A 12037-nucleotide genomic window follows, 5' to 3' on the forward strand; every position below is an offset into this window, starting at 1 on the left:
TGCCAACTGTATATGTTGGAGTGCATGTCTGGCACTATTACGTGTGTGTGTGTGTGTCTGTGTATGCGTGTATTTGAATGAGTGTGTATGTCTATGCATGTGTACAAAAACCTGCACGGCAACAGCCTCATCTTTGACCATCATTCTATCTCCCACACAGCATTTCCACTCCCACTTATCTCCAATTACACATCCCAACCCTCAGCTTCCCTCGGCCCATCCCACCCATCTCTGCTGGTCACCCTCTATGGATTTCTATGCAACCTATATCTTTCATCTATACTGTGATGTTTAACGTACAATTCCAATCTATCTAATCGAATAGAATCCACAGATTGCGAGTTGAAGATAAATACTTTTACTAAGAGTATTAGTAATTGACTGACCCGAGTTCTCCAGATCTCCTAACAGTACTATTTCTAGGGTCAATTTTAGAGGGTAAATTTTAGGGTCATTTTCAGCCATTCCAGAACCTGAGACCAGAAACAGGCTACCTGAGGGCAATACCAAAATAAATAATCTATTGATTCTGTATCCTCACAACAAAATCTGCAGAGCTTTGATGATTTTATGCCCTAAATTTTCAACATTTTGTTGGTGGCAAGAATTCTATAATAATTTTAGCTGAAAAGCACTTGAATCTTGCGTAGTTTTATATATCAACTCATACACCCTGAACCATGGAATCGGTACATCAAAAATCTCTTCAACTATTTTGCAATCTGTATGGCACAGTTGTCAACATGCTGGTCCTCAAATGAAACTGGTATACTTTCCTATTTATGCTATTTTTATTATTCCGCCAGTTTTGATCCTTTATATTGGGCAGACAGACAAGTTCCCTACCTCTTCCCGCTGCCACCTCCATTTTTGGGGTAATGCTGTAATCAATTGGTTGTACTCTAGGATTGAGCAGATCTTCCCATACAATTCTGATAACTCCATGAGGGACATAAATATAACTATTAACTCTTCTATTCCAATTTGCAAAATAATTTAAGAACAAAATACCCTTTTCAAACATCTTTCCCATAAATACAGTTTTTTTATCAGCACATTTGAGTTCAGCCATAATATTTGTTGTAATATTTGTTCTATCTTTTCAGGGGGATGAAATTGAAATTGTAGCCAACTCTGCAAAGTTTGTTTGAAAAAGAGAGATACTTTGAAAAAGTATCATTTTCAATTAATAGAAAATGAGACATGGCAATCAGCACAAAAGCAAAAAGGCCATTTTTAAAACAATGGATGTAGTAATCTACTTGAGAACTATTTAGGGTTCAAGTAAAACGTTTGAATACATTAAGCTTTTAGAGGATTAGTGCTTTATATTTAATAATCTCAACCCACCCAATTCATTTTATTTATATTTATATTGATTGTCTGGTTTAGCATCCCAGATAAAGCTAAATTTGTTTTGCTCATATGATTTCAAAAATGAATCAGGAATAGGCAGCACCATAAGTAAATGAGTAAACCAGGGCAATTTTTCATAAATAGACAGGCATTTACCTCCATGGTTGCAGGATCTTGTCAATTTTTACACGATTTCTATTGAAATTCATTGTGGAGAGCTTATTTATATATTTTGAGATATGAATACCAAGTATGTCTACTTCACCATCAGCCCTTTTTATAGGTAAACTGCAGGGTAATGTAAAAGTTTTATTTTTTATAGATCCAATAAGTAACATTGTACACTGAATCATAATTAGGTTTTAGACCAGATAGTACAAAAAAGTAATCTAGATCTTCAATGAGAGACATTGCAGGGATCTAGCTTGCGGACTTAATATAAAACTTGAGTCATCGGCATACATGGACACCTTTGTTTTTAAGCATTGGATTTTTAATCCTCTAATATTGTTATTGGATCTGATTTTAATAGCTAGCATTTCGATGGCCATAGCGAAAAGATATGGTGACAGTGGACACCATTGTTTAACTCCTCTTAACAATTCAGACTCTCTGAGTAGTAGCCGTTATTTACTATTTTACACCTGGGGTTGATATACATTATTTTTTATCCATTTTATAAGAGAATCACGGAAGTTTAAAAAATCCTGGTGTTTATAAATAAAATCCAGTCTTAATCAAATGCCTGCTATAAACTGCTATAAATGCATGGCTTCTTTTAGATGTTTCATAATGTTCTATTATTTCTATTAGTTGTCATATATTATCTCCAATGTATCGTCCATGTAAAAAACCTGTCTGATAAGGATGAACAATACCTTGTAAAACCCTTTTTCCTATGTATTTCACTAGTATTTTTGCATCACAACATTGAAGTGTAAGGGGCCTCCAGTTTTTTAGATAGACTAGATCTTTATATTTGCCATCTGGGTCTTGTTTTAACAATAGAGAAATCAGAACTTCCTGCTGAGTACCTGACAGACTACAATTTCTATAGGAGTAGTTAAAACAATCTAACAATGGAGCTTGAAGTATATCAATAAAGGCTTGATATACCTCTACCGGTATGCCATCGAGCCCTGGGGATTTTCCAGACTGAAAGGATTTAATAGCCTCAAAGTTCTTCCTCTGTAATGTGGCCTTTGCAGTGATCTTTGTGTACATCGGTTAACTTCTTAAGGTATGGGGGGCAGCATTTTCACTTTTGGATAAATAGTGTGCCCAATTTCAACTTCCTGCTACTCATGCCAATAATATAAGATATGCATATTATTAGTAGTGACATGATTATTGAATCATGTCTGTGAGTATAACGGAACTTATGTAGCAGGCAAAACCCCGAAGACTAACCATTCAAAAAATAATTTTTTGAGGTCTCTGTCTGTATAGTGGGTTCTCATTGGGAAACGATATTTCTTAGGCACTTGTTTTCAGTTCCTACCGCTTCCACTGGATGTCACCAGTCTTTGGAATTTGGTTGAGGTTATTCCTTTGTGCAATGAAGAAGTACAGCCATCTAGGAAATGGGTGAAGCTGTTGAGAGTGGTTTGTTGTCTTCCTGTATTGAACACAGATAGACCCGTCTTCAATTTGATCAATTATTAACGTTTAAAAATACCTAAAGTTGTATTACAAAAGCAGTTTGAAATGTTTTGGCAAAGTTTACAGGCAACTTTTGAGATATTTTGTGGTGACGTTGCGCAATTTGGAAGCTGTTTTGTTCTGGATCAAACGTGCCAAATAAATGGACATTTTGGATATATATGGATGGAATTAATCGAACAAAAGGACCAATTGTGATGTTTATGGGACATATTGGAGTGCCAACAAAAGAAGCTCGTCAAAGAAAAGGCATGTTTTATATTTTATTTCTACATTTTGTGTAGCGCCTGCAGGGTTGAAATATGCTACTCTCTTTGTTTACTGTTGTGCTATCATCAGATAATAGCTTCTTATGCTTTCGCCGAAAAGCCTTTTTAAAATCTGACATGTTGGCTGGATTCACAACTAGTGTAGCTTTAATTTAGAATCTTACATGTGTGATTTAATGAAAGTTTGATTTTTATATAATTTTATTTGAATTTGCCGCGCTGCATTTTCTCTGGCTTTTGGCCAAGTGGGACGCAAGCGTCCCCTATACCATAAGAAGTTAAGAATAAGAAGTTAAAACTTCTTATGTCTGCAGTCCCGTTAAAGGGATTGATATGACAACAGCCAGTGGAAGTGCAGGGCGCGAAATTCAAAGCATCAAAAATCTCATAATTAAAATTCCTCAAACATACATGTATTTTATACAATTTTAATGGCTATCTTGTTGTTAATCCCACCATAGTATCCGATTTCAAATATGCTTTACAGCAAAAGCACCACAAACGATTATGTTAGGTCACCACCAAACGACAATAAACACAACCATTTTTTTCCAGCCAAAGATAGTAGTCACAAAAATCACAAATAGAGAAAATTAATCACTAACCTTTGATGTTCATCAGATGACACTCATAGGACTTCATGTTACACAATACATGTATGTTTTGTTTGATAAAGTTCATATTTATCAAAATATGAGTTGACATAGGCGCGTTACATTACTAGTTCCAAAAACATCCAGTGATTTTGCATAGCCACATCATTCAACATAAATACTCATCATAAATGTAGATAATAATACAAGTTATACACATGGAATTATAGATATACCTCGTCTTAATGCAACCGCTGTGTCTGATTTAAAAAAAAAACTTTACGGAATAAGCAAACCATGCAATAATCTGAGACGGCGCTCAGAAAAATAGTCACAATAGCCGCCCTGTTGGCATCAACATACCAAGAAATTACACGATAAATATTCCCTGATCTTTGATGATCTTCATCAGAAAGCACTCCAGGAATCCCAGGTCCACAATAAATGTTTGTTTTGTTCGATAATGTCCGATATTTATGTCCAAATACCTCCCTTAGTTAGCGCGTTTGGTATACATATCCAAACGCTCATTCTGGTCAGCGTTACTTCGGACAAAAACTTTCTAAAGTTTATATTACAGGTTAAAGAAACATTTCAAACTAAGTACAGAATCAATCATTAGGATGTTTTTAACATGTAGATTCTATAAAGTTCCAACTGGAGTATCTCTTTGTGTCTTGGTGAACAATGGAACGCAAGTGGATACCATGAGGAATGCACGTAATCAGAAAATGGCTGACTGCCAGTCACCTGATAGATTCCGCTCTTATTCAGTCCCACAACACAGTAGAAGTCTCATTCAAAATTCTATAGACGCTTGACATCTAGTGGAAGCCCTAGGAAGTGCAACATCATTAATATCCCAAGGGGATTTCAATTGGAACCTTGGTGAATACATACCAAGCTCAGATTTCTCACTTCCTGTTTTGATTTCTCCTCAGGATTTTGCCTGCCATATGAGTTCTGTTATACTCACAGACATCATTCAAACAGTTTTAGAAATGTTAGAGTGTTTTCAATCCAATACTAATATTAATATGCATATATAATAATTGAGACTGAGGAGCAGGCCGTTTACTTTGGGCAACTTATTCATCCAAGCTGCTCAATACTATTATTGAATGCTATTATTTCTATTATTTGGAAATAATTCCTTACAGTAATCTTCATTCAGTGGGAGAGGATGAGATGGAAAATAGCATCTGCCTAAAATATTTAGCTTCCTCTTTTAAAATATAATTTGGAGAATCATAGATGACTCCATCTTCAGTAACGAGATTCTGCAAATTATTTTTGTTAGCGTTCCTGTATTGGAGATTCAGGAAGAATTTTGTACATTTTTCTCCATATTCCATTCAGTTTGCTTTATTTTTGTAATAGATTACATTAGATAATTCTTGAATAATTTTTTTTTTTCCTCTAACTTATTTTTCATTTCAGTAGTATAATTTTTATTACGATCTACCTTTACTATTTGTTCATGTATTTCCCTTGATAGTCTTGTCTCTTGAGACAGAAACTGCTTTTTTATTATTGATCAATATTGAATTGAATGACCTCTGAAGGTACATTTAAAGGTATCCCGAACAATAAGGGGATTTGCTGAACCTATATTATACTGGAAAAATTCAGTTAAATGATTTTGTCATAGTTAAAAATAAGTTGTCCTCCTGTAAACTTTGATTACATTTCCAATGTCCATGTCTCCTTTTAAAACTTAAAAATATTTGATGAAAGAGACAAAGTAGTCAAGATGACTAGCTTGATTAAGTCTCCTCCATGTGTATCTCACTAGGTCAGGGGTTTTTTAGTCTCCAAATATCCACTATTTCTAACATGTCTATAAAATTTGTGAATTCCTTAAGGGCACAGTGATAGTTTGTAGAGTGACTTCCTGTAATGTCGTTTAATAGACTTGACAAAAATACAAGAGAAAATAAAAGTGGGTACAAGAACCCGTCGCGCGCCAATACATAATATACGAATATACAAATAAACAATCTCTGACAAGGACATGAGGGGAAACAGAGGGTTAAATACACAACATGTAATGAATGGGATTGGAACCATATGTAGGAAGACAAGACAAAACCAATGGAAAATTAAAAATGGATCAATGATGGCTAGAAGACCAGTGACGCTGACCGCAGAGAACCGCCCGAACAAGGAGAGGCATTGACTTCTGCAGAAGTTGTGACAATACCCGTCATATTGGGTAGTAAACATTACTCAGTAATAGCATTTTAAATATTCACTTACCTTTGATGATCTTCATCAGACTGCACACCCAGGAATCCCAGTTCCACCATAAATGTTTGATTTGTTCGATAATGTCCATCAGTTATGTCCAAATATCTTCTTTTGTTAGGGCGTTTGGTAAACAAATCCAAAAGCGCGTACAGGTCGCGCCAAACGTTGGACGAAAAGTTCAAAAAGTTCCGTTACAGCCCATAGAAACATGCCAAACTAAGTATGGAATCAATCTTTAGGATGCTTTTAACATAAAACATAATTAATGTTCCAAAAGGACAATTTCTTTGTCTGTACAAATGAAGTGGAACCTTTCACGTGAGCGCGCCAGACCGAGGCTGTGGCACTCTGCCAGACCAGGATGTAGAGTCAGTTTCCTTTAAACAGTATATGTTATATTCCTTTTCTTTTAGCCACGTAAAGATGGATATTTTTTTATAATCTGCTAAACCGTTACAATTATAACTGGCTATACTTATTTCACCCCTTACAATAACTAGATACTATTCTCAGTCTAAATTGACCATAATTATTGCTTGTAAAATTACTGCCATCAGAGGTATTATGACGGTCAAAATTAGAGCTTTCAAATGTCTGATATTTAGAATTCAAGAAATAGGTTCTAGCAATATTTGTTTTATTCCCTTGCCTGTTTGCCTGTGAGCCAATGCCACAGACGTTAGAAAATTGAGACAAGCTATTATGCGTGTAGTAAATCTGAGTAGGTTGATGTGTATGATATTGGATGGGATTTAGTGAGTGTGTACGATGTCTGTATAAGAGTAAGACTATAATGTCTGCTGTCCAAATAAACAATAACTCTGCCACTTTGCATGGTTGAGTGTCTATGTGTGTAACATGTAGTGCGTGTATTCTTAATATTCAAGATGACAATTGTAATCCATATCGTTGCATCCAAATTGCCTTTAACATCATTGAAAAACACATCCCAGTATTTCCATAGCAATTGACGTTTCACATGATCATGAAAGAGACCTTGCATTACTATAGAGACGGCTTCACTACATTACAAATGTGTTCCATACAATATTATTATTCCCTAATGCCCCTATTCTGATATCTTCCCCTTGCTTGTTGTAAACATATATAAACATGTAGACAAAGACATCAAAAAGATAGACAAACGAGAAACATATTAAATTATAAAACAGTTCTCGACAATTGAGAGATGTGGGAGAGGAGAGAAGGGAAAGAGAAGAAAGCGAGATCAGGTGTGTATGTATATGTAAGCAAGCATGTAATTGAGTACGTGTGTTCATATCCACTTCATAGTTTTTAGATATTTTTACAGCTCCCATACTTTATTTATTTCGTAACCTGAAGTCCCTGTAGAATTTAGTACAGCTATGGTGTTATGGAGCTGTCTCCGAATAGCTGTCCATCTATAAAGAGTTTGTCCACAATGAGAAAGGCATGCTTACCCTTCTCCCTTTGTACCAGATACAGTCTCTTACGACGTTCGTTTATCTCCCTTTGAAATTGGTCATTGAGACCGAATTTGGTCCCTTTATGCTCCCTTCCTCTGCTTTTGATCAGCTCTTTTTGTTGATAGTGTTCACTTTTTGCGATGATTGGTCGGGGACCCTTGGTCTTGCTGCTCCAAGTCTGTGTGCTCGGTGGAAAGCCACCTTGTTTACAGTCTCTCTAGGAAGTTTCAAGGCGGATTGCATGAATTCTCTGATCGTGCCCTCTGGATTATTGGATGCGTCCTCAGGAATCCCAGACCAGAAAAAATATGATTTTCACGCATGCTACGACTTTGTCTAGTAGCGACTCCTTTATCACCCTGTTTTCCCTGAGTAGACAATCCATGTTGGAATCATGGATTTTTACCTTGGCTGTAAGTACATTGTTCTCTCCTTGGAGCGTGAGAATTCCACTCTGGTTAAACACCAAACTCCCCCTCAGCCCTGCTACCTTTCCACACAACTTTTCAAGTGTTGCATGAATTCCAGCCAGAGCACCGTCCCGTACTTCTACGATAAGTAAATCGTCCGTGTCTGTAGAGGAATCTGTTTTTCTTTTTTAGGGGGGTTAAAGTTATTTTGTGAAGTAGTCAGATCTTTCCATGATAGAGTATGTTGTTCCTCCATAGCGTAAAGCTATTGGTACTTGTCGATTTCCCTCAGGATCTCCTTAGTATCCAGGTTGGCTCTTTACTGCAACCAGTTGTTTTATGAAAAGATAACAATGAGTCTTTCCCACGACGATGACAGGTGTCTGTAGTACATCCAGCTACCACTCAAAAACACGTTTGGTATTCATATTTAATTAATAGCGGTTTCGTTTTAATCAAAACTAACAAACCAAGTGTTTTCCAGCATAGTGTTCAGCTGCGCACTCTTGGTTTTTAATAAAATGAAATGAAAAACAATCAATATTTTTTAAAGAAACAATAATTATGAACAGGATGGGGTCAAAAACATTATACGATAAATCACATCTCTCGTTCAATGGCATTTGCACATTTGCACGTCTATACAAAATATTAAGATCCTGACAATTGTATCATTGCCTATAGTACCAGTCAAAAGTTTGGACAACTACTTATTTATTTTTATTTTTTCTTTATTCTACACATGGAATGCTTCTCCGGTCGTCTTGAAGGTGTTCCCACATATGCTGTGCACTTGGCTGCTTTTCCTTCACTCTGCAGTCCAACTCATCCCAAACAATCTCAATTGGGTTGAGGTCAGGTGATTGTGGAGGTCAGGTCATCTGATGCATCACTTCATCACTCTCCTTGTTTAAATAGCCCTTACTCAGCCTGAAGGGGTGTTGGGTCATTATCCTATTGAAAACCAAATGATTGTCCCACTAAGAGCAAACCAGATGGGATTGCTTATCTCTGCAGAATGCTGTAGTTGCCATGCTGGTTAAGTGTGCCTTGAATTCTAAATAAATCACTGACAGTCTCACCAGCAAAGCACCCCCACACAATCACACCTCCTCCCCTATGCTTCACGGTGGGAATCACACATGCGGAGATCATCACCTACTCTGCATCTCGCAGACACAGCTGTTGCCAAAAATCTCAAATTTGGACTCATCAGACCAAAGGACAGATTTCACTGGTCTAATGTCCATTGCTCATGTTTCTTGGCGCAAGCAAGTCTCTTCTTATTATTTGTGTCCTTCAGTAGAGGTTTCTTTGCAGCAACTCAACCATGAAGGCCTGATTCTTCTGAACAGTTGATGTTGAGAAGTGTCTGTTACTTGAACTCTGTGAAACATGTATTTGGGCTGCAATCTGAGGTGCAGTTAACTCTAATGAACTTATCCTCTGCAGCAGAGGTAACTCTGGGGCTTCCTTTCCTGTGGCGGTCCTCATGAGAGCCAGTTTCATCACAGCGCTTGATGGTTTTTGCGACTTCACTTGAATAAACTTGAATAAATAAACTTGAAAAGTCCTTAAAATGTTCTGCTTTGACTTACCTTCATGTCTTATGTAATGATGGACTGTAATTTATCTTTGCTTATTTGAGCTGTTATTTCACAATATGGACATGGTCTTTTACCATATAGGGCTATATTCTGTACACCACCCTTGTCACAACAAAACTGATTGGCTCAAACACATTAAGAAGGAAAGAAATTCCACAAATTAACTTTTAACAAGGCACACTTGTTAATTGAAATGCATTCCATGTGACTACCTCATGAAGCTGGTTGAGAGAATGCCAAGAGTGTGCAACGTTTTAATAGCTAGCTAAGTAACATAATTGAGGGTTGGCATTGGTTATGAGTATGAATGTGGATGCATTTCAGAATCCAAAAATTGTAGGCATGACGCAAGATGAAAGAACCTTCCAGAAGGACAACCACCTCTGCAGCACTCCACCAATCAGGCCTTTATGGTAGATTGGCCAGATGAAGCCACTCCTCGGTAAAAGGCACATGACAGCCGGCTTGGAGTTTGCCAAAAGGACTCTCAGACCATGAGAACCAAGATGCTGTGGTCAGATGAAACCAAGATTGAACTCTTTGGCCTGAATGCCAAGCGTCACGTTTGGAGGAAACCTGGCACCATCTCTACGGTAAAGCATGATGGTGGCAGCAGCATGCTGTGGGGATGTTTGTCAGCGGCAGGGACTGGGAGACTAGTCAGGATCGAGGGAAAGATGAACGGCGCAAAGGACAGAGACCCTTGATGAAAACCTGCTCAGGATCTCAGACTGGGTTGAAGGTTCACCTCCAACAGGACAATGACCCTAAGCCCACAGCCAAGACAATGCAGAAGTGGCTTCAGGACAAGCCTCTGAATGTCCTTGAGTGGCCCAGCCAGAGCCCGGACTTGAACCCGATTGAACATCTCTGGAGAGACCGGAAAGTAGTTGTGCAGTGATGCTCCCCATCCAACCTGACAGAGCTTGAGATGATCTGCAGAGAAGAATTGAGAAACTCCCAAGATACAGGTGTACCAAACTTGTAGCGTCATACCCAAGAAGACTTGAGGCTGTAATCGCTTCCAAAGGTGCTTCAATAAAGTACTGAGTAAAGGTTCTGAATACTTATGTACAGTGCATTTGGAAAGTATTCAGACACCTGGACTTTTTCCACATTTTATTACGTTACAGGCTTATTCTAAAATGGATTAAATAGTTATTTCCCCTCATCAATCTACACACAATATCCCATAATGACAAAGCAAAAACTGGTTTGGACATTTTTGCAAATGTATATAAAAAAACTTAAATATCACATTTACATAAGTATTAAGACCCTTTGAGTGAAATCAAATCAAAATCAAATGAAATATTATTTGTCACATGCACTGAATCAAACAGGTGTAGACTTTACTGTAAAATGCTTCCTTACAAGCCCTTAACCAACAATGCAGTTAAAAAAATAGAGTTAAGAAAATGTTTACTAAATATACTAAAGTAAAAGAATTCAATAAAAAGTAACACAAAATAACAAGGTTATATACAGGGGGTACCGGTACAGAGTTAATGTGCGAGATTAGAGGTTAGTCGAGGTCATTTGTACATGTAGATGGGGGTAAAGTAACTATGCATAGATAATAAACAGTGAGGAGCAGCAGTGTACTCAGTACTTTGTTGAAGCACCTTTGGCAGCAGTTACAACCTCAAGTCTACTTAGCCTCCGTATTTGTTATCTGCCTTCTTGGTCCTGGGTTCAACTCTAGCCTATCTTTTAGCTAAATCCAACTCTTTGTTTCGAATCCTCTTCGCTATAATCCTGGATGAAACATCTACGGTTGAATGTCACCATGTAGTTAAAAATGCTCCATTGTCAAATTCATGTTGATGACTGGAATCCCTTGAAGCCATTATGGTCTGGTCAGTTCTTTCAATTTTGCCCAAAGGATTGTGTTAGTGTCCACTTCCCTTTTTAAAAAAAGGCCGCCTTGGGGGAGGGAGAGGGCCAGAGCATGAGTGTCCGCTCCCCAGGAGTTAAAATGTGTCAGCTTGTATGTTTAGCATTGAATCTGCTGATAGGAACATCACTGAAAGATGTTTAATGGCTCTATCAAACAAGGACAGCCATATACATGCCCAAAAACCTATAGCGCGATAAGTATCACATTGAGCCTTCATGAAATACCACAAAGCAGGACTACATTTATTTTCAGATCTCCCCCATCAATACACCGGAAGCCGTCATAGGGTGTATCATGGCTTTTATAACCATGTGTGTGGCCTGGCCTCATGAATTTATCCCCTTTATTCCAGAGATTTTCCAGGTTCTTCCGTGAGAATTATAATCACAAGGTGTGTGAGACTGACCAAAAGGAGTTTTTAAATGGCTGGTATGTTTTGGTGATCGTCAGTGACGCTATGGCCATAGTAGGATCCATATTGAAGATGGAAATACAAGCAAAGGTAATACTCAACTCAAATGTTCAAACTCCTTGAAAGAGTT

General features: G+C 37.6%; 1 protein-coding gene across 7 annotated transcripts in view; it reads left to right on the forward strand.

Moving 5' to 3' along the window:
- mcoln2 (mucolipin TRP cation channel 2) overlaps nucleotides 1-12037 on the forward strand; it is a 73414-nt gene that overhangs the window by 17711 nt on the left and 43666 nt on the right. For 6 of the 7 annotated variants that reach the window (XM_021599969.3, XM_090232248.1, XM_090232251.1 and 3 more), the window contains one exon: nucleotides 11848-11997. In XM_021599969.3, coding sequence (XP_021455644.1) covers nucleotides 11848-11997 — 150 coding nt within the window. Of the gene's footprint in view, nucleotides 1-160; nucleotides 549-11847; nucleotides 11998-12037 lie in introns of those variants that run through there. The other variant, XM_090232250.1, reaches the window with a different exon arrangement.

Source organism: Oncorhynchus mykiss, chromosome 4 (assembly GCF_057628025.1).
Source record: "Oncorhynchus mykiss isolate SJ-2025 chromosome 4, ASM5762802v1, whole genome shotgun sequence".
Taxonomy (NCBI): domain Eukaryota; kingdom Metazoa; phylum Chordata; class Actinopteri; order Salmoniformes; family Salmonidae; genus Oncorhynchus; species Oncorhynchus mykiss.